The following is a 26,432-nucleotide window of genomic DNA, read 5'->3' on the forward strand; positions in this document are numbered from 1 at the left end:
TTTATACTGTTTGACCCAGTTGTTACACTTCCGAGAAGCGATCCTAACAATTCAAGCTGAGCGAAAAGCTTTGTGTGCAGAAATGGTCATTGCAGCAATATGTAGCATTGTGAGAAATGGAAACGAACGTAAGTGTCCAACAGTAGGGGGGTCATTAGACAATGTATTGTGTATCCATAAGATGGAATATCTTCTAGTCACTTACTGTTATGAAGAACATGTAGTGACCTGGGGACACTCTTAGGATACAATGCAAACAGGACACAGTTGTGTTCTTTTTGGCTCTAGAATTTGCTGTGTTTTTTGCTGCCTCTGGGCCAGTTCTCTGTCTAGACACTCACTGAAGGTTCGCCCTCCCTGGCTGCCTTCCCCACTGCTTGTTTGGAACAACTCATCTTGACTTCTTTTCTAAGTATGAGCGGTCCTTGCCCGGCCCCCGGTAAGGTGGCAGCTCCTTCACTTTGCTCCCAGGGCGGGCACCCCCCACTTCTGCCTCTCCCTCCATCCGCTCCAGGAGAGCACATCCCCTCTGTCCCTGCTTCCTCCTGGCTCCTCAGGGCTGGGAGCCGAGGCAGCGAGCCAGCGTGTAATGGGGGCACGGAGGGGTGGACGGATGCGTGCACTGTGATCGCAACCATGGGGAACGGAGGAGCACGGTGGAGAGAAACCTCAGACGTTTGACTGGAGGTTGTTCTGGGGGAGTTGTGTTTATTTTATAGTCGCTCTGCTAGCTTTGAAAAGGTCTCTAAATTGAGTTTTATTATATTCAGTAATAATGCCCTAATAGACTCCTGTTCTATGAATGACCTAGTTTCTTTAACAAATGAAGGGCGTCTGAGGGGGAGGAGGGCTGGTGTAGACGTCGGCAGACAGCAGAGAGCCAGATGCAGAGTGGGGGCTGTGGACGGAGCCCCCCTCAAACCGCCCGCTGTAAACCCGAGTAAAATTGAGCACGGGCTACTAACTCATATGAAGGAATTACAGTTAATTGGGTCCGTCGAGACGATGGGTTGTGGTTCTGTTTATTTAAAAACTCTTTAACGGTTGGAGATATATCCTGAGGTATTTCCAGGTGGCGGGGTACGGTGTTTGGGATTTATTTTACAATATCTGAGCAAAAACAAAACAGCTGTGGGGGTGGGGGAATAGGTGAAATGTGAATGGCCAAGTGTTGGAGCTTTTGGGTCTGGACGATGGACGTGAGGGGGGTTTTTATGCCATTTATTTACTTTTGAAAATATTTGGATAATTTTATATTAAAAGTTAAAAAAAAATTCTCAGCTTTTCCCCAGTGACACTTCATACTTTGCTTGGCTTTTCAGAGTGACCGACTCCTCATCAAAGGTGGACGGATCATCAATGATGACCAATCGTTCTATGCCGACGTCTATCTGGAAGACGGACTTATAAAGTGGGTTGACCAAAACACACCTTTTTCCTTTTTTAAAAGACTTTATTTTTTTAGTAATCTCTATACCCAGTGTGGGGTTTATTTATTTATTTATTTATTTTTTATTTTATTTTTTTAATAATTTTTTTATTATATTATGTTAGTCACCATACAGCACGTATTGCATGGCACACTGGGTGTTATACGCAAGTAATGAATCATGGAACACTACATGAAAAACTGGGGATGTACTGTATGGTGACCGGTGTGGGGTTTAAACTTACAACCTTGAGATCAAGAGCTGCCTGCTCCGCTGACTAAGCCAGCCAGGCATCCCAAAACACGCCTTTTAAGAAGCCAATCTCAGGGCGCCCAGGTGGCTCAGTCGTTTGAGTGGCCAACTCTTAATTTTGGCTCAGGTCATGATCTCAGGGGCATGAGATTGAGCCCCGTGTCAGGCTCCCCCGCTCAGCGGGAGTCTGTTTGTCTCTGTCTCTCTCTGCTTGCTTGCTCTTTCTCTCTCAAATAAATAAATCAATCTTGAAAAAAAAAAAAAAAAGCCAGTCTCCCTAGGCTGCCGGGTCCTTTAGGGCTCTGTCCCAGAATGACAGTGTTGTCAGGATCAGGGTTGCAGAGATGTGGAGAGTCCAAGCTACAGGTGGGGAGGGGACTAGCTGTTCTGGGGTGCCCCCACTGTGCCAGCCTCATGCAGACCATTAGATGCACAGGGAGGTGTGATGTGACGGCAGGCCGGGGAGGTCTAACAGCTGCCCGACGTTGTCAGCTGAGGGCAAGGCGCAGATATCCACCTCATACGTAGGACTGAATTCACAGCTCTTTCTTCTACGACCCGCCCCGCCCCGTTTCTCGATTGGGTGGAGGGAGCCAGGAGAGAAAGGAAGAATGTTAGGACAGGGCTGCAGCACGCACTGGGCCAGGGAGGGTTCTGCACTTTGTCCTATTGGCTTCCTCTCTAGCTGTGACATCCGGGTGCGTTCCACCTGCTCGGTCACTGTAATAAAACACCCCAGGCTGGGCAGCTGAAACAATAGAAGCTTACTTCTCCCAGGCTGGAGGCTGCAGGTCCGGGATCAGGGTGCTGGCAGGGATGGTTCCTTCTGAGATCTCTCTCCTTGGCTTGCGGACAGACGGCGTCCTCTTGTTGTGTGCTCCCGTGGCCGTCCCTCTGTGCACGCGTGTACAGGACACCAGTCCTGTTGGATCAGGGCCCCACCCAAATGGCCTCATTTTTCATTTAGTCACCTCTTTAAAAGTCCCATCTCCAAATACAGTCACATTCTGAGATGCTGGGGGTCAGGGCTTCAACATATAAGTTTGGGGGATCACAGCTCAGTCCACGACACCAGACAGTGGTTTGGATGTGGCCTCCACACTTTCCCGGCTAGTAATGGAGAGGTTCAGCTCTCTCTCTTTCACATCATGAGTGCTCTGGATTCGCTGGCTGCTTGTCATCTTCCCCGGTAGTCTGGAAGAGTAGGAGCCAGAGACTGTCTCAGTATCCAGCCTGGGCTGCTGGCACAGGAAGGAAAGGCAGAGGGGAATGTGAGCGAGGTGAAGGGCAAACAGGAATGGGTTCTATTAACAGGACCATCTGGTGCCCATGTAGGCTTTGATGAGGAGGGGAGGAGAGAGGGTGGAGGAGGGGGGAAGGGTTGAGGGGAGGAAGGAGGAGGGGGGAGAGGGGAAGGGGATAAGAGGGGACTGTGGATGGCTGTGAGCACTGAGAAACCATGCCTACGACGTGTCCAGTGAAGAGCTCAGGAGAGCGTGGATCCCTCCTCTGCCTCCCTCTACCTACCCCACCCCCAGTCCCAGACTCCGACCATTTCAAGCCCTGCCCCAGCCTCCCTTCGTCCAGTGGATTCCTTCCTCTCACTTCTTCCCAGCCACGCTGAAAACGTGGCACCCACAGAGCTAGCCCAGCAGCTCTCGCCTGGAACCTTGCACCCTTAAATCCTCTTACCCCCCCCATTCTCATTTCAACCCCTGCCCCTCCCCGTTCCCCAACCCCTGTTTGTCCTGTGGGTCCAGCTTGTATGGTTCCTCCTCCAGGAAGCCTTCCCTGACCCCCTTGCTGGCAGCACATCTCTGCTGGCCAGCCTGTGTGCCTGTCCCCACACTCCTCATGCTGCACTTGCCCCTGACTAAGGCTCTTGCCTTAGGCCCCCCCGCCCCCCTGCCCAGGGCCTGGCACAGTGCTGGCTACGGAGAGGGACCAGGAGTGCTGACAGGAAGTGTAGCAGAGGCTCCCTGACCTGTCAGGTGGCAGGACCTTGGTCTTGGCCACAGCACAGCCTGGAACCAGAGGAGAGACACAGAGGTGGAGGGGGGAGTGAGGTTTCTAGGCAGTCCTCTGCTTAGATAAGGAGACAACCACTCCGGGTGACCTCTGGTTTGTGGGGCCTCAGGGTTCTGGGGTGTGGGGGGTAAAGGATGCCGACACTTTTGCGGGACCACCTACCCACCAGTCACGTGGGATTGAGGTTAGCTCCCCAAGAGCCTTGCAGTCCAGGATGTGTATACATGAAACAAGTGCTCACTGGTCAAGCTGCATTTATGAGACGCTTACTGTATGAGTGAACACCTGGAGTCTTAGGGACTTTGGTGGACCGTGTTCAGTGGTCCACAAGTTCATTACTTGTCAGCTCCTCTTAGTCAGAAACCCCTCTTTATTTGACTGTTGCTCCTCCCCCCACCCCACGAAGCAGAGCGAGTCTCCAGATGGTCATTCGGAGCACGAATCCCTGCTGGCTGGGGAGTCGGTGTGGAGGGCTGAGACCCAGGGGGACCGCCTGGCGTGAGGAGGCTCAGTTATGCTCCTTCACTTTGATTGAACCCCAAGAATTCTTCTCTTTTGTGGCCATTCGCCAAGTTTTCCTAAAAGCTCGTCAGCTGTGTTTGTGCCAAATCTGTTAGGATTCATGGAGGGTTCCATCCAGTTTGCAAGTGCTGGTGACTCAGACGCTGGCCGCCGACACTTGTGCGTGGGCCCAGGTGGTGCTGGGGGTGCAGGCAGGGAGGAGTCTGGCTAATTCATGAGCCTCCCGTTCCACACACACCACCGTTGAGAACTATTTGGGTTCTTCCTCCTAATGCACTGGGGGTTCCTTCTGGGTTGGCCCCAGTTTGGGGACAAACTGCTCTTTCTGTGTAAGGGAAGCAGGAAGGCAGTTAAGGCTGGGGGGCAGAGCCTAGATATTATATTAGACTTGGGGGGACCTGGCTTAAATCCAGACCCACAACTGACTTGCTGTGCAGACTTGGACAAGTCACCGTACCTCTCTGAATTCCATGTTCCTCTTTTGCAGAATGGGAATACTTCCTGTAAAGAGAGGCGACTGTCATGCCTTTAAAATGGGCTCCGAACGGTAGTAGTTGTTGGCACGGCAGCATGGTGACCATGTCACACACCCGGTCAGACTCCAGATACCCACAGGTGGGGCTGTGCTGCCCATGCCTGCCCCGGGTCACGCCCAAGCCTTCACCAGCATTAAACATTCGGACATTATCCCGTCTTCCTGAAAAGCCAGTTGAAGCGTGAAATGAGATGGTCTGTGAAGTACTTAGAAGAGCCGGTGCTCAGGGGTCACCTGCTCCTGCTGTGAGGTTTGGGGGCATCTGCTCCTGGATCCCCCACTCTTCAGCTCCTGACACATCTCCATGTGTTTGGCGCTGGACAGTTGGGGGATCAGGCAAGGCAGGAGTCTGCAAATCGAGGTGGAAGTGACAGAGGGAAGGACAATGGCGTTAGAAGCAGCAGGTGTGGCTGTGGGAGCAGTCGTGGTTGCGGTTGCGGTCATGGTAGTGGTTCCAGGCACCGTGATTTGCTAGACTTATTTCCGGTTTCAGGACAGTGTGCGATGCCCCAATTCTGCGGGAGAGCCCCAAGTGAAGTCCCCTGTCCCCCCCGCCCCACTTGCCTGGACCAGCCCTGCCCAGGGGTCCAGAGGAGCCGGGAGCTTCTGCTTCGGCCACTTGGGTGTGGATTCTGTTTGGGGCCTGCCGTGGTCCCCGAAGCAGCACTACCCTGGGTCTTCATTACGGGTGTTTTCATGTGACTTAGAATATTGTTGCCTGATCTGAAGAGTTCAGAGCAACTGTATTTTTTTTTTTTTTTTTTTTTTTTTTTTTAGTAAAAATTGCTCAGTTCAGATCTAGCGGTCTTTGCCAGGCATTGACCTTGGAGGCTGTCGTCTCTGTCCTGGTTGTGGCAGAGCCTCCCCTCTGCTCCCCGTATGTCTCCCAACTCTGGTTCCAACAGATGAAACACAGCCACCACCACGCGGGGCAAGGCTTCCAATTTCTTAGGCTTTTCTCCCTTCTTCCTCCCTTTGGGATTTTCCCCCTTCTGGCGGAAGTTCGCAGGCGCCTAGCGCACTGGGGAACAGAAGTGATGGTCAGCATGTTCAGAAAAACTCTGCTCTCTCCGGTGTGATTCCCTCCAGGCAGGTGTTACGACGTTAGTGGCTTTTTCTTGTGCACACTGGGCAGTTAAGCGGCTTTCCTGAGGTCAGTGCTCAGGAGAGCTAAAGCGAGAATCCTGGTTGCCTGTCTGCACTGGCTTGCCACGGCTGGCGTAACGAAGCCCTACGCACACCGGGCGGTTTAAACAACAGACATTGATTCTCTCATGGGTCTGGAGGCTGGAAGTCTGAGATCAGGATGTCAGCAGGGTTGGTTTCTTTGAGGCCTCTGTCCTTGGCGTGTAGACGGCTGACTTCTCCTCGTGTCCTCCCCTGGTCAGCCCTCTGTACGGGTCTGTGTCCTGATCTCCTCTTCTAACAAAGACACCAATCCTATTGGATTAGGGCCCAGCCTAACAGCCTCATTTTACCGTAATTGTCTCTGTAAAGGCCCAGTCCTCAAATGCAGTCACATTCTGAGGCCCTTGGGGTTAGGGCATCAACATACAGCTTTTGGGAGGGGCCCCCTTCAGCCCATAGCACTACCTCTCACAGTGTGAGAGCCAAGAGGACTTTACACTTCGTCTCCTGCAATCACTGTCCTCTGGATCCCTGAAGTGGTTGACAAAAGTGTGTAAAGAACTCTGGAGTGACAGGCTATTCTGAGAACCCTTTGCCTCCACCTCCCCCTGGAAGCCTTCCCAGATTTCAGGGCTGGTGAAGCTGCCCACCTTACACGCCCCACCCCTCTGCTGTACTGCATTGTAGCCACCTGCCTGCATGCCTCTCCTCCTCATTAGGCCGTGGGCCCCTCGAGGGCAGGAGCCCTGCCTGAGCATTCTCTGTTTATCCAGTGTCCTGCCTAGGACCTGGCTCAGACATGTTTACCTAATGGAACTGAAGCCACACGGTTGGCTGCCATCTTGTTTTTCTTTTCAGAACCAAAGGCCATTTCTGTTGTTTGTTTCCAGACAAATAGGAGAGAACTTAATAGTTCCTGGTGGAGTGAAGACCATCGAGGCCAATGGGCGGATGGTGATTCCCGGAGGGATCGATGTCAACACGTACTTGCAGAAACCGTCCCAGGGGATGACCGCTGCCGATGACTTCTTCCAAGGGACCAGGGCAGCTCTGGCAGGCGGGACCACGATGATCAGTGAGTTGCACCCCTGCCTTGGGCACATGGGCAGTGACTTCGGTTTGTCATCACTGGCAGCAGCAGAAACACCATGGTCTCAGTCTACACCAAGCACTTTGCTCAGGGGACCAGTTAATGTAATCCTCACCCTACAACCTACCATAAAGGCTGGGCCGCTGGTGGTATGCAGAGAATTTTATAGGCAATACAGACATTTAAAAGTTTAAATTATTTTAATGCATTTGAAGATAAATAATTGGCACATGATGGGTATTATTGCGTAAGGTGAGATTGAAATTAACATTTAAATTTTTAGAAACCGTGAGCTGATTTGAAGAAAAATAGTGAGGAAAAAATGTACAGATTGTAGGAAGATAAAGCAAAAAATTCCTGAACATGGCTAAAGTTTTGGGACCAGGGATACAGGTGTCCTGAGGAAAGATGGGGAAGTAGAGGCTGAAACGAGTTGCTGCAGGGGACGCACTGGGGAAGGGGTTGTACTAGTCAGTGTTGATGCCGTAGTGCTGGGATAATGCTGCATAACGAGCAGCCCCCAAACTTCAAGTGTCACTTGTTTTTCATGGTCAAGGATCTGAGGGACTAGGAGCAGGACAGAGTGAGTCTGCTTCAGGATGTGGGTTGGGTTCGGACCGGCACCACGGAGCTCCCACCGTGGAACCAACGACCAGCTCAACTATGCCCTTCTCCTGGCAGATGGCAGACATGCAGGAAGGGTCTGGTAGAAACTTGCCACCCCTCTTACCACTCATGTCTTCACCTACACACTGAAGGTCTGTTGGCCAAAGCAAGTCACATGGCTGAGCCTAAAGTCCCTGGGATTGCACTCTGCCCGCCATGAACCATGGTGAAGGTGGGGCGGGGAGCAGGCATTGCGCACAAACAGTGCCATCTACTACGGAAGCTTCTGGGGATGCCGGATTCTTCTTTGACAGCATTTTGCAGTCTCCTGTGTTTTTTTGAAGTAGCTTTTCTTTCTTGGATTCTGTTTTATTTTTTTTAAGATTTTATATTTATTTGACAGAGAGCGAGAGCGAGAGAAAGAGAGCATGAGCAGAGAGGAGGGGCAGAAGGAGGAAGAGGGAGAAGCAGGCTCCCCACTGAGCGTGAATCCTGACACGGGACTCAATTCCAGGACCCTGAGATCATGACCTGAGCTGAAGTCAGACAGTTAACCGACTGAGCCACCCAGGCGCCCCTCTTGGATTCCATTTTAATAAGTGATTTAAGTTAGTAAGCAACAGTTGATTTTCAGTGTTCTTTCAACTGCTAGGCTCTCTGCGTCCAGGCAGTTCATCTCTGAGCTGGCCAAACCCTGCCCATCTGTCTCCCTCCTAGGAACCCGATTGGAAGTCCACCGGGCTGGAGCTGGCCACCGTGCGTGGAGCTCATGCATCAGAGCCGCCTCGTCCCCCTGAGCCAGGAGGGGATGGCCCAGCTCAGGAGGCCCCACAGTCCCAGTCCCTTCTCCACAAGCCAGCCTTTTATCTGCTGGTTGGGAAAGTGGGAGGAGCCCAGATGCTGGACCTGGATGGATTTGGACTCGGACCCCAGCTGACCGGGTTTGGTCCTGATCGCTGCCACTCAGCAGCTGTAAGCTTGTGGGCCGTACTTAGCCTCTCTGTGCCTCAGTTTCCTCATCTGTAGGATGGGCTTTATCACCCGAGCCTCCCCTCAGCACAGCATCGCTGGAAGACATTCCTGAGGTTCCTGGGTGTAGTGCACGGCACAGGGCAAGTACTTGGGGACAGGAGCTCGCACAGCTCTGAGAGGCAGAGATGGAAGTTGCAGGCTCAGGTGACCTGTGTGGAGTAGAGGACAGAGCCCTGGATGAGGAGTCATGCTCTCCAGGGTCCCCACTTTGCTCTTTCCCCATCATCAGCCTTGAGACTCTTAGGGGAGGGGCCTCGTCCACCCCATTTGGAAAAGGGTGGATTTCAGTGTGTTTCACGGAACCCCAGGAACCTGTGAAAGCACCAGGAGGACCATCGTGAGGGGCGGGGAGGTTCTGAGTCCCTACTCCATGCTGTCACACCCAACAGATACTTAGTGATGGTGGCTCTGTGCCGGGCACTGTGCCAGGTGTGGGGGAGGCAATGACCAAAGCGGACACGGTGCTGGTGCTCCAGTGGTTGCAGTCTGGTGCGGAGTCACGGTCACGTACGACTATACACACGTCTATGATCTGTGACTAGGGCTACAATGGAAGGGGTGCACAGAGCTTTGAACGGAGGGGCAAAGTGCTCAGGAAGGCGTCCCTGAAGACACAGCATTCATGCGGGGACCTGAAGGATGAGTGTGAATTCCCTGGGTGAAGAGGGTGGAGGCGAGCAGAGCTCCAGGAAGAGGGAACGGCATGTGCGAAGCCCCGTGATGGGAGAACCCAGCTTGCGTTTAAGAGACTGACGAAGGCCCATGAGGCAGGAGTGCAGAGACTCAGGGATGGGATCGTGTGAGGTTAAGACTGGAAGATGAGGGTGGTACTGATGGTCCTCGATGGGTGAGGCAAGAATTTTGGACTTTTTCAAATGGGCACTGAGCAGGCATTGAAGGATTTTAAGCAAGGAATGATGCTATCCGCTTTGGGTTTTAAAGGGACCAGAATAGAGTGGCCTAGATCGGATGTGGCTGGACCGGGGGAGTGATTGCAGGAGCTCAGCTGGCAGAAGAGGGTGGTGAGGACGAGGAGTGTGGCCATGAAGGTGGACGGCAGTGGACAGCTCCGGGGTATGTAGGATGGAAAGAGAAGTACTTGGCGATGGGTCCGCCATGGGGTGCTTGCGAGAAAGGAAGTGTCAAGAATGACCCTTGGATCCTAGCTGTGGAACTAAGGTCGTATCCTCACAGCTGAGGAGGAAGCCGGGACCAGATTTGCAAGGGGCGGGGGGACGATGTTGCATGAGGTTTGGGACGTGTTAATCTTGAAGAGCTTTTGAGTCTTCCTGGTGGAGAGGTCAGGGAAACAGCCAAGGTCAGCGTTCTGCAGCTAAGAGGCAGTGGTAGGTTTTAATGAACAGCTGCATGAAGGACGTTCCAGGACCAAACCGCAAGGAATTTGACCATTTAATGGCCAAGTAGAGGCAGAAGAGTCTACAAGGAGACTGAGGAAAAATGGCCACAGAAGTAGAATAAAAGCCAGAAAACCATGCTGTCATGGGAGCCAAGAGGAGGGAGTGATTTACTGCGCCCCAGGAGGTCCAGTGCAGCCAGGACTGGACGTTCCCATTAAATCTAGAGACATGGAGATTGAATTAGCAGAGGCTGAATATTTACATGGGTGGAGGAGTGAGCTGGCAGAGAATAAGGACTACTCTTTATAGATGTCTGGCTGTGAAGGGTGGATGTTAGGGAGACAGGGCAGTAGCTAGAAGGATATGCAAAGTCAAATGAGGTTTAAAAGTCAGGCGTTGCCCCTTTCGTTTGCTTTACATTTGAGATCTCAGTTTAGAAAGCGGTGATGACACTAACACTGGTATAGTATATAAGGTCTTGTGCACCTTTCCAGCTCTGGCAGCATGGAGCAGTGGGAAAGGGTTGTGAGGGTTTAATGAGGTAATATATGGAAAGCCTGGTGGCAGTGTCTGAGGCATGGTAAGCATTCAATAAATAATTGTGATGTTGCTGTTGCCAACGATGACAGGGACAGTGGGGGTGGTGATGTCACTGCTGATGGTTATGGTAATGATGGTGACAGTGATGGCAATATTGACTGATGATGGTGGGAGTGATGATGAAGAGGGTGCTGATGGTGATGATGATGATGATGGTGATGGTGATAATGGTGGTGGTGATGATGATGGTGATGATGGTAATGATAGTGATAATAGTGATGGTGATGATGATGGTAATGATGATAATGATAGTGATAATAGTGATGGCGATGATGATGGTTGTGATGGTGATGGTGATGATGATGGTGGTGGTGATGGTGATGATGATAATGATAGTGATGGTGATGATGATGGTGATGATGTGGATGGTGGTGGTGATGATGATGGTGATGATGGGATGATAGTGAAGTGGTGGTGATAATGATGATGATGGCAATGGTGATGATAATAGTGATGATGGTGATGATGATGGTGTGATGGTGATGATGGTGATGATGATGGGGTGAAGAGGCTATTTGAGGCTACCATTAGAACAGCTTGGGTCCTATGTATTTTGGAATGTGATGCATATTTTTCTTTCACAGTTGACCATGTTGTCCCTGAACCTGGGTCTAGCCTGCTGACCTCCTTCGAGAAATGGCATGAAGCAGCTGACACCAAATCCTGCTGCGACTATTCCCTCCATGTGGACATCACAAGCTGGTACGATGGTGTTCGGGAGGAGTTGGAGGTGCTGGTGCAGGACAAAGGTCAGTGAAAGCCTCAGAATGGGGGTATAGTTCTGGAATCCCTGGTTCTTTGGTGGGTCTCAGTATGTGGAGTTAAAAATCCCTTTATCTGCATTAGTGGCGAGCCCAGCTATGAGCTGCACACTGCCGCAGAAACAGTGGAACAAGGGGATCCTCTTTAAGGAGTCTGTCTTCTTCTCCTTCAGGCCCTTTGGAGGTATCTCCTGTTCACAGAAGAAAACCTGATTTCCTTAGCCTGGCACGCAAGGCCTTGCTGATCTAGGCTCATTTCTCTTTCTCTTCCCAAACCCATCTGGGGTACTTGTTATCCTGGATGCTATCCCCTGAAGCCTGCTTCACCGCTGGGTCTGAGCTCAGGCTGTACCCCCTGCCAGGAATGCCCTTTCTTCTACTCTGCTACTGAGCTCAACTAGCACCTTCTCCAGTTTCCCCAATCAGAATTGCTCGTTCCTTGACTACCCGTATCAGGTTACTCTGGGGGCACCTTCTCCATTGTTCTTGGATTATGGGATCCCGGTTCTCTGTTTGGCTCGTGTGTTAAACCCTGAGCTCTATGGGGTGGGGGGAGGGATTGTGTCTATCCGTCTCTGTATCCCACCCCGGTTCCCTTCTGTTTGGACTCACACCAGGCCTCCGTGCACAGTGTAGACACTACAGTGTGCATTGTGTTGAGGTGAATTGAACTGAAGATACATGAAGCAAAGAACAAGAGAACAGAGTGAACCAGGGCGGGAGCGGTCAGTCGGGAGAGGCCGTTCTGGACGCTCTCGGAAGAGGCAGCCTCAAATGGAGGAAATGCTTCAAAGAGAGCTCAAGGGGGTTTTCAATTTTTAAGATACATGTGCTGTGTTTTCTCATTATAAAAATACGTTCACCACATTATAAAAAAGTCAGAAAATCAGGAGAAGGAAACGTTTTTTCCTTCTTGGGCCGACCCCCAGTCACCACTTAGATTAATGTTAAGGATTATTGCTTTCCACTCTGTCGATTTAGATGATTTTCTCCTTCTATAGTTATACGAGAGCAGTTATCTGGAATCCTTCTATTTTCACTTACCATTTTATGAGTAATCATTACTTTTCATTAATAACTTTTTAATGGCTTGTAATGTACAATGTAATGGTTAACTTGCTTGGTTATTTTCTTTTTATTGGGCACTTAGGTTTTCTGTTTGTTCTAACTGTAAGTAGTGTTACAGTGATCATCTTCATATATAAACGTTTGTTTGCATTTCTAATTGTTTCCTTAGATTTCCAGAGATGGAATTACAAGGTCGAGGTTTTAACATTTTTTCAAGCTCATGACACTTACAGCCAAATTGCTTTCCTGAAAGATGCACACATTTGCATGCCCACGAGCCCCGTGTCTCCGGCTCCTTGCATGCTTGTGCCATTGGGTCGTATTTCTTCTACAAAATCCTTGCAAATCTGATGAGTCAAATTCAGTGTACCACGGTCCACTGCACATCTTTTATCGTTAATTACGGTAAACATTCTGCGTACCTTTGTGTGAATGTCCGGTTATATTCTTTGCCCACCCACGAGTTTGGGGTTTGCGTGTCTGAGTCTCCATATCACGAAGGCACTGTCTCTCCATTGCAGTTGCTGTGAATCACATTCTTGTTTTGTCCGGAATCATAATCCAAGGGGATTTACAATTTTGTATCTCGCCTTTCTCATGTAACGTTAAATCCTGAGCAAGTTCCCGTTTACCCCGTGGGCTTCCTCACATCAGTTTTAGCAGCCTGACTGTGTATGGGGACGTGCAGAAGGGTCAGGTAGAGCACCAGGATCCCAAAACTGGCTCAATAGAGTGCTACAGCTCTGTGGGGGAGGGGCACTTTGTGGGGTCCTATATTCTGCATTGCTTTAGAGGAGGACGGAGAGTTCTCTTCCCTTGACCAGACACTTGCAAGGAAATGACTTGGGGAAGTTTTTAGGTGCATTCGTGGTTTTAAATGTCTGACGAATATTATATAATGGCTTTTATTGATCTAAGTTTCAGAATTAGTGCGTGTTTAGTAAGAAACAATATGGAGGTAAAAAGTGATAATTGGGTGTTTAGTCTTTCCAGGCATCTTTCCTATTTGTGCAAGTGCGTCCACGCTCACACACACATAATTCTTATGAGCAGAACTATAATGTGCATCCTCTTGCCCCATGCTTTTTTCACTCTATAAAACATCACAGACGACCAGGCCCCTCCACTTAGCAACTGTGTGACCTTGGGCCAATCACTCAACCTCTCTGTGCCTCAGTTTCCCCATCTGGAAAATAGAGGTCATAAAAAGGTTGTTTTGAAGATAAGATGAGAGGTTATATATAAAGTACTTAGAACACCGCTGGCCCCTGGTAAGGATTCTGTATTTTTAATTATTAGTTTTATCATCATTCCGTCATTTCTCCTAAGACCTCTGGAGCATTCAGTTTTATGGAGGTACTGGGTTAATCTCCTTCCTATTGGAAAATTTTTAAAAATTGTGTTGTCAGGGCTCACAGGGAGCAAACTCTGAGAAAGAGACCGGCATGCAGGACATGAGTGTGGATTAGTTTCCTATTGCTGCTCTAACGAGCACCCCCCCCAACTTCTGGTTTAAAACGACCCGAATGGCAGCTCTGGTGGGAAATCTGAAGTGGGCCTTAGGGCTGAGGCCGAGGTGCTGGCAGGGAGGGCTCCTCTGGGGGGCCCCGAGGAGAGCCCTTCCTTGCCTTTCCCAACCCCGACAGGCTACCCACGTACCTTGGCCCCTGACCCTGATCCTTCCAGCCAGCGCCTCCCCCCAGGTTGACTCTGCCTTCTCCCCTGCTTCTTTCCTTACAGAGGACCCTGGTGATCACCCGAGGCCCTCTCAGGAGATACAGGCTGACCTTTTACCTCAGGACCTTAATTTAATCCCATCTGCAGAGTCCCTTTGTTGTGGGGGGACCGTATTCACAGGGTCTGAGGGTTAGGGCGGGGACGTCTTTGTGGGCGCCATTATTTTCCCTCCCACAGCGTGATCACAGGATCAACCCCTGTGAGCAAAGCCCAGGAAGCAAGATGGGCCACAGGGAGCTCTGAGACCTGGGCACCCTGCCGTTGGATCCTGAGGGAGCCAAGGGGGTGGGACTTCAGAGCTCCCTGCCTGCCAGGCATTGGGCGCGGCCCCTCTGGGATGGGGCATGACCTTGAACGGAGCTGCTCTGTGCACAGAGGGTGGTTCACCCGGCTGACAGCGGAGGGTCATCTCCCTGCAGCGGTCCCAGCAGCAGCATGTGGGACGATCCCAGCAGTCGGGCTGCCTGGGTTCAAATCCTGCCCTTCTGCTTCCTGGCCACGTGCCGCTGGGCAAGTCCCCTCGCTGACCTCTCTGGGGTTATTCAGTGGCCCCTCATCCGTAGCACCAGGGCTCTGGTACCGGGTGCAAAGCCCACTGTCAGCTCAGTGTTAATTCTCCACCCTGACGCCGGGTCTTTGTTGTCATAGCAACCCCAGAGGTAGGTAGTGATGGTGGGGGTGGCTTTTCTTGAGGTGCCACGGACGGTGAGCTGTAAGTCCAGCTGGATCCCAGGCATTGGGGACCTCATGCAGGGCTTGCTGCCCCGCGTGTCTCTTCATACTCCCCATGGGGAGAAAGAAAAGGGGTGCTCTCTGTGGGGAGCGGTCCTACTCCGGCCTGCCTTGGTGATGCAGGAGGAGGACGTGCGCCAGGGCCAGGGCCAGGGCCACGTCCACACTGGATGGGCTCTGTCAGAGCACCAGGCTGCGGTGAGAAGGGCTGGTGTCTGTGCGGCCACCCACAGAGGCAGGGACCGCAATAGAAGAGCTCTGGGCAGGAAGCTGCCTGTCGGTGTCTGGGGCCTCACTCTCCCCCCCCCCCAAGCTCCCCCACCCCAGAACCTGAGGCGGTGTGGACCCTCAGGCAGGATCCTCAACACTTATCCCCCTCCCCTGCCGGGGGCTTCAGCCTGGTTCATTGTTTGCTGGTCCCTGGGCCGCTTCATCGTGGTGCACCTGAGATGTGCAGGCAGGTCCTAAACCAGCGTCCCTCAGGCCCTTAATTTAATCCCATTAAATTAAGGTGGAGGCTCATCCTCATCCTCGAGGGTGGGCTCAAGCAACCACACCTCCTGGAAGCCTTTCCTGCTTGCTCCGCACTCCAGGCTGGCGTCCGCTCGGAGCTCCCACGGCCCCAGGGGGGCTTCTCCAGCGGGGCTCTGGGCTCAGGGCTCTCACTGCCCTCATCTGCCCTCTGGCCTGAGAACGCTCAGGAAGAGGTGGGTTTTTTCTTCTCTATTCCTGGCACAGAGTGGCCTCCCGCTCCGTTGTCTCATTGGGAGCAGGAGACACTCAGAGTAGATCACGGTTCTCCTGGGCCAAGGAGCTCTTAGTAAGCTGCCAGTGCCCGGCCCCAGGCCTGCTGATCCCAGATTCCCGGAGGGGTGTGTTTGCAAAGCTCAGGTGTTCCGATGCAAAGCAGAGTCGGGACCGCTGGCTCAGGGCCTGCCCTGCACGCACCGCTGGCTCAGGGTTTTAGGAAGGACCCAAAGGAACATCAGCCTCCTGTGACCCCCAGGCCCGAGGTTGGGTCACAGGCCCCACTTCACATCCACGGAAGAAGACCCCAGGACCTGAACCCTCTGTTCTGGGTGGGCCAGCAAAGCGCCCTCCTCTGGGGCCCATTGGGTTAGCACAGACCAGCTGTAGGGGTCACGAGGACCAAAGGGTCTGAAGGGGAAACAAGATAAGAAATTCAAGGATCCTCAGGAGAGGCTGGCCCCTGTCCGGAGCAGTTGTTCTTGCCCCTTCTTTCCTGTTCGCCAGTCCTGTGTCTGAGGTTGGGTAGATGGGTTATAAAGGATATTGGTATCAAGGCTCCCAAGTGCACGGATTCCTTCTTATCCCCAAGGGAAGCAGCACTGTCGTGAGCCTTGGCTGAAGCCCCTTCCCCTCCCCTGTGCACCTGCAGCCCCATCATAACACAGGTGGGGTTGTTTACAAGCCCATCCAGCCCCGCCTGGTCTTCCTCCTTCCCAAGGTGCTCAGTGAATGGTGGTGACCTCAGGGCTCCAGTCCAGGCTCACCTTCTTGAGGGGCTCTCAGCGTCCATCGTGTCCTTACCATCCATCCGCCTGTGACCCCAGCCCCAGCTCAGGTAGGATATGGTGCCCAGGACGCCCCCAGGGGGCTCAGACTTACGAGGTTCTCCCAAACCCATTACTTTTGTGTGAACTCTAATATCCGTCACTCTGGGTCCCCATCTCCGAGGGGCCCTGTCCAGCCATCCAGCCATTCCCCTTTCTACCTCCCCATCCATCACAGATCCACGGCTTCATGTCTGCAGCAGCTCGGCTCTGACTATGGGTCTCCCCCAAGTCCCTTCCCTGATGTGGGGCTCACTGTGTCTTGTCCGGATGCCTCCTTGGCCTCACCCCGGGTCTCTGGCCCCCCTCCTACCCCGCCAGTGCATTCCTGCCCCCGCCACAGATGTGGGATTTAAAAAAGCAGTTAGCATGAACACGTGTGGTGGCTCAACAGTGTCCCTAGGGTCAGTGCCAAGTTGCTCACATGGCTTTCAAGGGCATTTCCCCAGACGCTTGCACGTAGGAGAGATACTGCAAATTTGGGGGAGTTGACTGAGTTCCTATAAGATGCTCTTACTGACTTCTGTACCCCAAGTGTTTAACACACATCCGGCATAGAGTAGATTCTCAGTAAATACTTAATGCATGAATGACTAAGTTAGGGAAGGAAGAGAAGGGGAAGGGAGGGAAGGAGGGCGGAACAGGCCTGGTCTCCTTTCCTAAAGCATTTTTAGCACGCCCCCTCTGAGTCAGAGGCTTGCCTGGGCATCCTGATGGTCGTCATCATTGGACTGTAAAATCAAGGGCAGGAAATTTTCAGGACGGGAAATCAATGTAGAGCTCATATAGTTCAGACATGGAAACTGAAGCTCAGAGAGGGACGGACAGTCCCTTCCCCGGTGTCACCCAGCAGCCAGCACTTGGACTCGGCTTTCTCCCACGGAGCTGCTGCTAGCACTTCTGGTGTGTGTGAGAACTGCAAGAAGCACCCTCTTGGGGTGATGCATGGGAAGAACGTGCCCTTCTCTCAGGGCACAGGCTGGGCGGCTGGGGCTCAGGCTGGACTTAGCCCCCTTGGACGCTCCCTTTGCTGGGAGCCCTTGTCCGGGGCACAGGCTGCAACTCCTCAAAGTGCTGCCCAGCCCCTGACCTCCTTGCCAGGTGCTCTTTACGCCGCACGCAGACTGCCACAAGAGCAGGTCCACGGCGCCTCTCCCTCTGTGCTGTGAAAGCCATCGCTCAGCGCGTGAATCCATCTTTAGATCAAGCAGTTTATGGCTTATTTTAGAAATCTCAAAATACAAGGGGAAGTTATTCTAGAAAACGGTGGTGCCAGCATGCTGTGTGGACTTGGCAGAGGAGAATGGCTGTGGGATGGGATTTTTTATAAACCTCCGACAGGGGAGTCCTGCCTGTTTTCTGAGCCACAGACCTGAGCCACTACTAATAGTACCTATTGGTTTTGTTGGATGCCAGCAGCATTTCAGTCTCAAATAGAAACTTTAATTTAGAAATAGTTGAAAAGAAGAGAGGAAAAAAAAAAGAACAAGCTCAGTGAAGAAGAGAGGAACTCACATTGGTGCTGGTCTGTGTCACTCGGGTCAAATGTTAGCCTGTGTCACCTGGTTATGTTCTAAGAACAGTGATACAAGGACCATAGTGTCATTCCACCATTTGTATGAACTTTCTGGATCTTTCTGCGGGAACTTACATTGTCTCTTGATCACATTGCCCTGTGTATTGGCTAGCTTTTGCCATGTAACAAACCACCCCAAACCTAGAACTTAAAATAATGATCATTAATTGCTTTATGACCCTGTAGTTGACAACTGCAGCTGGGCTCAGTTGAGCCGCCTGTTTCCTGATCTCGCCTGGGCTCACTCAGACATTTGGGCCTCAGCTGGGATGGCTGGGAACATGCACCACACGTGATCTCTCATCCTCTAACGGCCCTCTGGGACCTCTTCGCTTGGTGGTAAAGTTCCCGTGGGTGAACATGGAAGCTGAAAGGCCTCTTGAAGATGAACTTGGAACACACATCATCATTTCAGTTGCGTCTTGTTGGTCAAGTCAAGTCACAAGAGTATCCCAGATTCAAGGGATGGGGGAAAAAGACTCCACGTCTGATGGCAGGAACCTGGAAGAATTTGTGGCCATTGTAATCTCAATAGCGTCTCATCTGGCCACAATTAGTATCGTTCTCTTTCATTCAAAATATGCTCACCTCCACCCAGCTGCTCCAAAATTTCCATTCGGTTATGGCGTCAGGTTTGGAGTCCAGCATCTCATGGTGTGCGAGTATGTAGGGTCCAGCATCTCACAGTGCGCGCGTACGTAGGGTCCAGCATCTCACAGTGCGCGCGTACGTAGGGCCCAGCATCTCACGGTGCGTGCGTACGTAGGGTCCAGCATCTCACGGTGCGCACGTACGTAGGGTCCAGCATCTCACGGTGTGTGTGTAGGGTGTACATGAGCTTCTCAGGGTGTGGCTTCTCTTGATCCAAAGACTTGTGAACTTAAGAGAGAAGTTATGAGTCTCCCCGCCCCAGGCACCCACGCACGGTGGTGGAGCGTGGACACGACAACTACAACAAATATTTCCGTTTGAAAGAGGGAAAACAAGAGACGCATGGTCATAACCCCATAGAGATTTCTGGAATCCAGCCAGACACATATTGCCAGCCAGACCTCTGGGGGTAGAAAATATTCCTTTGTCAGGGCCAATCTTTCTCCTTGGGAGTAGTGCCCAAGTTCAGGGGTTGGCAAACTCCAATCTGTGGGCCAAATATGGCCCGTGGCCTGTTTCTATGCAGCTCGTCAACCCAGAATGTTTTTACATTCTTAAGGGTTTTTCAAAACAAAACAAAACAAACACAAACAACAACAATGACCAGAAAACAAAGAATATGTGACAGAGACTACATGTGGCCCACAATAGCTAAAAGATTCACTCTCTGGCCCTTTACAGAAAAGCTTCCTGTCCCCTGCCCTAGACCATTGTTTGCATAGGTCAAGCTCTGCCCTGGGGACTCTTGGCTTGCCCGTTGGAGATACAGTTCACTTCCCATAAAAATGGCCCATGTTTGCAGCAAAGCACCTTTCTCAGCCTTTTCCTACCTCTAGGAATTTGGTGGCCAGAGGCCCCCTTTCATTTTGAACAGGCTCGGTCTCTTTTAGTCAAAGAGGGTACTGTTTTCTTAAAAACACTGTGGGCTTCCAATGGACCACATTATAGTTCACTCTACCGGACAAACCTTTTTTCGAGACAAGCTTCTCTCTACTTTAGGTGACTGTTGGTGTGTGTCGTGCGGTGATGCCTCTAAGATTCTTGGAAGCCATTTCGTCAGGCCAAGGACGTTTCCTGGGCACCAGCTGGGGTTTGGAGGAGGTCTTAACAAAGAGTTCCGGGCATACCCTTGATTTAATCTTTACCCTGAGGTCACTTTTTCCTTTGAGAACTGTTTGCGTGTTGGCAAGAGTAGAGATGAGAAGCAGTCCTGTGTGTCCGCTCAATTCCGCTTGCAAACTGAACCGTTCCTTGTCTCTCAGGTCCTATTTGATGTCTATCTTCTGGTGCTTCATCATACTCGACTTAGGCCCTTAAACTGCGTTCTTCTTGGAAGTCATTTCAGGCAGATTCGCAAATTCTCTGGATACGTTATCACAAGTGGCAATTTTTTCCTCTTGTGTTGCTGCCGCCTCATATGCGTGGCCCCTTTCCCAACCCTCCACTAAGAGTGTGTTGGCTGTTTTTCCCAGCCTTTGGCCTCCACTTTCCTCGGGACTGTTCTGACCTCCACCCGCTACCCAGTCCCAATGCCAGTGACACTTGTGTTAGATTTTGGCCACTGCGGCCCCGACCTCTAGGATAAGAGTTCTGTATCAGTTAGCCTTTGTTTTATAACAAACCACTCCAAAACCAAGTGGCTGAAAACAGCCACTGTTAAAACGACAATGAGATACCACCTCACACCCATTAGAAGGGCTGTTATCAAAAAAACTGAAAACAATGAGTGTTGATAAGAATGCGGGGAGATGGGAGCCCTGGGGCACTGTTGGTGGGAAATGGTATGGAGGGGCCTCAAACAATTGAAAGTAGAAGTACCGTATGATCTAGGAACTCCACTTCTGGCTCTTTATCCAGAAGACTAGAAGGCAGGGGTTTGGAGATATTTGTACACGCATGTTCGTAGCAGCGTTAGGCACAAGAAGCAAAAGCTGGAAATGTCCATTGATGGGTGAATGGATAAACCAAACGTACATCTCCATGACCTGTCCTCCAGCAGGCTCTCCTGAGCCTCTGCACACGGGGGGCTCCGGGGTGAGCATGAAGCCCCAAGGCGTGGCTTGGAACCAGTATGGCGCCACTTCCGCTCATGCCCTAGGTCAGTGCAGGTCTCCAGACAGCCCTCGTTCAAGGAGTGGGGAAATGGACTCTGGCTCTTGGGAGAGACAGAGTCACCACAAAACTTTTGTGAAACTTTCATTTCTTCCTAGCTCCTGTCTCTGCATGAAATTACCCTACTTACTTACTCGCTTACGACTTATTCCCAGTGGAATGTAGACAAGCATCCTTCCTTCCTTGTTCACAGCGTGTCTCCAACTTCTAGAATGGTGCTCGCGCATAGGAAGCACTCAGTAAATATTTGATGAGGGAGAAAATAAATATTCCATGAAAAAGGGCTTCTGGGGTCCAGTAAGTTTGGAAAATGCTCTCTGTTTATTCTGTTCTTGAATATTCTTCACACACATGATCATGTTAAAATCTGTGAGAAGCCCTACAGTAAAGAAACCTGTTTACTGTGGATGAATTCGTTTTTCTTCCCCAGTCTAGATACCAACATCCCCGGGTTTGATTGCAAACAACAGAATCCCCCCAGAGCTTGGCTTAAGTTTAATAAGCAGATTTGCCTCGGTGATAATGACGTGTATCCACGGATCCCGCGCCAGGGCGTCTTGCCCCGTGCTCATCTCTTTAAGCCAGCTCTGTTCTCCCCTCACCCTTGACCTGCGTTCTCTGCGTCTACAGCCACCGTTCTGGAAGGCAGCAGCCTGCCCTTTGAAACATCTCCGTGTCAGAGACCAGCCAGGTGTTTTCGGGTGTTGAACGGGCTCTGTCCCTCCCCCCTGCTCAGCTCAGCATCTGCCGGGCGCCCAGCCCTACACTAACATCTGTGGTCTGGGGTCACGTGGTATGGACGTGGCTGCTTCCAAGGTTATGGGGTGGATCGAGTAAGAGGGGTTTCTGAGAACTGGCGGGAATCATGAATGGGTTGACATCCAGTCAGCGCTCAGTACGGTCTTTGAGAATTGGTGTTCCATGCCACCTCCTTGGAGAAACGCTAGGATGATGGCAAATGTGAATTTGGGAGCTTTGGGGAATTCCAGGGCTCACTGTGTTTCTGAGGCTCTGTTGCTAGGAGTGGAGTTATCGGGCCAAACATATGAGAACATTTACTACTCTGGATATGCATTGCTTAATTGGTTTATTTAAGCAGGTGCAAATTGGTATGTAGGAGGGACTCATTTTGACGCCCATTCACTAGCACTGGGCAACCCATTTACAGCTGTGCTACAGTCCTGAGGTTTTATTTCCAATTACTTTGATGACAAATAAGACCACATTTTTTAAATCTTTAGTAGTTAGCTGCTTTTTTTTGCTTAAATTGTCTGAAAGTACTGTTTACCTTTGGGGTTTTTGGCTTCTTTGCTTTTACTTTAATATTTTTAACATAAAACAGAAGCAGAAAAACCACACACATAGGAAAAATGTGGCTTTATGAATTATTATGAGGCTATCCCACCCGGGCAGTAAATAGGACTTTGCCAGATGCCCCCGAACAGAACGGCCATGGGCCCCACTGCAGTCATGACCCCTCCTCCCCCCAGGAGTAACCACTGTCTGGTGTTTTCTAAAGAAGAGGGTCTTTTTTAAAGCCTCTGTTAAATTTGTTGCAGATTATATTTACGGTGTTGGCTGTTTGCTTTTTGTTTTGAGGTTTTAAGAATTAACTTACAGAAGGTTTCCACTGATAACAATTCAAATCTGCTGTGATTTTTCGAGATAGCTTTCAACGTGAGATGACTTGACCCTATCCACTCACCCCCACGATGCAGTTTTAGCGTCTATTTATTAGTTTTACTAAATTTAGATTTGTTAAATGTTTGCTAACTCATTATTTCTGCTTTTATTTGTGTCATTTAGTTCTAAATTCTGGTGAATTCTCATTTTCTTTTTTTTTTAAAAAATTTATCGTGGAAGCTTCTTCGGTTAATATTCGCTTCCCCTTAACTTAAAGAAATAAGGAAGCATTTTTTAAACCTCTCCCTGTAGTTTTACCTGTTTATTCACTAATAATTGATCTGTGTCAGACCTGAGTTTTTGTTTTTAGATTTAAAAAAGATTATTTTTATAAAGAATACAGCATCATCTAATTGCCTGTTTTTTTATTTAAGTCTACCGGATAGATTAGAAACTGATTTTTTTAATGTTAATTTCTGAGTATTATTTTTTCTCTAAGTTTTTTCCGATGATCTGGACAGGGAATTTTTGTTGCGGGGCCTCTGCACAAGACATGGTATTTGGTTTGTTGTCACCACTATTGTAGTATAAAGGAATTCTCAATCCCATTTAATACTTTTGCCCTGAATGCATTTTCTTACCCAGACATTTCCGGATTCCGTGAGCAAACATTAATTGCACAGCACGTATTATGGGCGTGCAAATCGCAATAGTATAGAAGACGTGGTCCCTGTCCTCACGCACATGGAAGGTGTGTTAAGGAGGACTCTCCTACGTCCCATGCTCCTGCTGGCCTGTCCACACAGCACATGAAGTCCTGTCATTTCACCCTTCTGGAATCCCCCACCCCCACCTCTGCAGCTCCCGCCCTGGGTCAGAGCCTCGGCACACCTGTCTCCTTGACCGTCAGCATTCTCTTCCCACTGCCATGTCCCCCTGCTGCTCCGCAGACCCGTCCTCACACTACTTCCAGAATCGTCTTTCTGAGACAAAAAATTCTGATCATGTCACGCCTTACATTAGAAACACATGCTCTGGTGGATTGTGGGGATGGTGGTACAACATTTTGAATGCACTAAATGCCACTGAATTGGGGCGCCTGGGTGGCACAGCGGTTAAGCGTCTGCCTTCGGCTCAGGGCGTGATCCCGGCGTTGTGGGATCGAGCCCCACATCAGGCTCTTCCACTATGAGCCTGCTTCTTCCTCTCCCACTCCCCCTGCTTGTGTTCCCTCTCTCGCTGGCTGTCTCTCTCTCTGTCGAATACATAAATAAAATCTTTAAAAATAAATAAATAAAAAAAAATGCCACTGAATTGTGCCCTCGAAAATGGCGGTGATGGTGAATTTTGTTATATGTATTTTGCCATAATAAAAAAAGTAGGGGTTTAAAAAAAAAGCACACGTTCCCTTGCATCCAGCCGTAGGACACTTCTAGTACCTTCACGTGAATTCTATGTCTTTTCATCCACCTTACCGTCCATTCTTATGCACACCCACCTCTCAGTCCAAATAGTTCCCCTCCCCCTCCTCTCCCTGCTTCCCTTCCACCTCCTCCCCTTCTTCTCCTTCAGATTCGGCTGTGTGACTTCCCTGGAAGCCTCCTTTGACCACCCCCCCTTGCCCACACGCCCAGGCTGGGTTCTGTGTCCCCACTGTGAGGTCCGATGGCACCCTTCTGTCCTGCGGTTATTTACTGGAAAGGAATGCTTCTTTTTTCTTAAATGCATTTTTCTGTTTCCTTTTTTATCTTGAAACAGGTGTCAATTCCTTCCAAGTCTACATGGCATATAAGGACCTCTACCAAATGTCTGATAGCCAGGTAGGTCCTTCTGCACGCCCCCATCCTGGGCAGGAAGAGGCCACTCTGTTGGGCAAGGCAGCACAGGGCAAGGGAGCTATCAGAACGGGCAGGGGAGAGCTCTGGGTTCAAGTCCTGGTTCTGACCCTCCGTTGCTATGCGGCCTGTGTGGGTCCCCACCCCTGCTGGACCTGCATTCCTGTCTGGCTGCTAGAGTGGGGTCGAGTGGGCGATCCCTCTGCATGGTGGTTCCCAAATCCAGCTCCTCCTTAGTATCATCTAGAAAGCTCATTAAAAAAGACAGACTTTTAGGGGCCTCTGGGTGGTACAGTCAGTTAAGTGTCCGACCCTTGGTGTCGGCTCCGGTCATGATCTCGCGGTTGTGGGACCGAGCCCCTTGTCTGGCTCTGTGCTCAGTGCAGAGTCTGCTCGAGATTCTCTCTCCCTTTCCCGCTCACTCACTCTCTGTCTCTCTCTCAAATAAATAAATAAAATCTTAAAAAAAAAAAAAAAGACAGATCTTAGATCCCATCACAGAAGTTCAGGGCAGGGCTCAGGAAACCGTACTTTTCCAAAAGCTCAGCAGTACATTCTGGAGATCTAGCAAGTTCGGGCACCATGTCATTAGCTCTGACCCTGAGGGGAGCCCTGGCTGTCTCTCCAGCCAATTGAGTGACTGAGGTCCCTTCCTCCCTTAATTTTCTCACCTGTGCACAGTGTGGCCCTCTCTGGCCGGGCCAGCTTCCAACACTGTCACGTGGGTAAGAGGAGCTCGAGAAGGTGAGGCCGTAGTGGTGCAGGTGTTGGGGTTCCTGGCTGCCGGGCACCTGACTTTCCTACACCACTGGGACTCCGGCTTTGCTGTATTATCATTGCCCTGCCGTCTGCTGGTTAAGACGGTGAGACGGTGTGGCGGCAAAAAGCATGGATGCTGTAGCCAGAGGGCTCGGCTGCAACCCTGGCCTTGCTGTGCAGCCTGAGGCAGCTTTCCCAACCTCTCTGTGCTTTAGACTCATAAGAGCACCTGCTCCTAGAGGTTGTCAGAGGATTGAATGAGTTCATAACACATGACTCTAGGACAGTGCCTGGCACACATTTGGGCTCTGAGAAGCTGTTATGCCTTATGACCATGCCGTTGGACGTGCAATGGGAGACGCATCCATGTCTCGCCTTTCAAAATACTTGGAGTTACAGAGGATAACTAACCCCAAGATGCCCCGGAGGCCTTTGATGTGTCATCGAAAGGCTAAAATGGTTCAGTTTCATGACAAAGTAGCGTGTGTCTGTCTAGCATAACCGAGATTTTCACCTGTTTCATTCTAACCACCAAAGCCCCAGGGACAGATGGTGTTGAGCCATGGCGGGTCCTGGAAGGTGCTTCCTGACCCCAAGTGCCCCCCCACCCCAGCCACCACCTGCTGTCCGCATCTAAAAGCACAGGTCCCTGGGTAGGGTACTATTCTGCACACATGCAGAACGACGTTAAAATTCGAGAGGCCCTGGAGAAGGAACGTGGCGGCTCAGGTCCTCACCGCGGGCTCACGCCTGGTGCAGATCGTCTGCAGGTGGGAGCAGGCCGTGGGCAGTGGGCAGGGCCTGCGTCGGCTAAGTAAGAGGATGCCTGGCAGGGTGTGTATTACCCGAGTGTCGGAGTGATTATAAAGCTCGGCTCACAGCACGGGCTGAGCACGCCTGCTCACCCAAGTTCCGTGGAGCTGAAAGCAGCGTCTCAGCGTGGCTGTCCCCAGCAGCGGTGGCAGGCATTTGGGTGGGGTGGAGCCACAACGAAGGCGAAAGGCACGGTGAGCCCCAGGACCGAGGTCATTTCACGCCCTGGCGGGGCTTCGCTCAGTTCTGCCCTTCCCCCAGCCTCCTGCTTTGGGATCCGGAGGGTGTCAGGGTCAAGGGGAGACCCTTTCCAAGGCTTAACTTCTTGAGCAAGGCATTCGGTCGGTATGAACAGAGCAGCCACGCTGCCTCTGCGGGGGCGGCGGGTGGGCAACTCTGTGAGCAGAAGAGCCGTCTTTACAAATGCTCAGGCTGTGATATTTTTATCCCCCCCGCCCCACTCTGTTGCTTCTGCCTCAGCTCTATGAAGCCTTCACCTTCCTGAAGGGGCTGGGAGCTGTGATTTTGGTCCATGCGGAAAACGGAGACTTGATAGCTCAGGTGAGTGGGTTGATGTCCACCCTTTCCACTCCGGTCCACGTCCCGGCAC

The 26,432-nt window shown here is 51.0% G+C and overlaps 1 protein-coding gene across 1 annotated transcript in view; it reads left to right on the forward strand.

The window, feature by feature from the left end:
• Window positions 1–26,432, forward strand: part of CRMP1 (collapsin response mediator protein 1) — a 71,093-nt gene that overhangs the window by 21,943 nt on the left and 22,718 nt on the right. Inside the window, exons 2-6 of the mRNA XM_026514375.4 lie at window positions 1,323–1,411; window positions 6,786–6,970; window positions 11,166–11,330; window positions 24,174–24,235; window positions 26,303–26,383. Of these exons, the coding sequence (XP_026370160.1) occupies window positions 1,323–1,411; window positions 6,786–6,970; window positions 11,166–11,330; window positions 24,174–24,235; window positions 26,303–26,383 (582 nt within the window). The remainder of the gene's footprint in view (window positions 1–1,322; window positions 1,412–6,785; window positions 6,971–11,165; window positions 11,331–24,173; window positions 24,236–26,302; window positions 26,384–26,432) is intronic.

This window comes from Ursus arctos, unplaced genomic scaffold, assembly GCF_023065955.2.
Source record: "Ursus arctos isolate Adak ecotype North America unplaced genomic scaffold, UrsArc2.0 scaffold_9, whole genome shotgun sequence".
NCBI classification, from domain to species: domain Eukaryota; kingdom Metazoa; phylum Chordata; class Mammalia; order Carnivora; family Ursidae; genus Ursus; species Ursus arctos.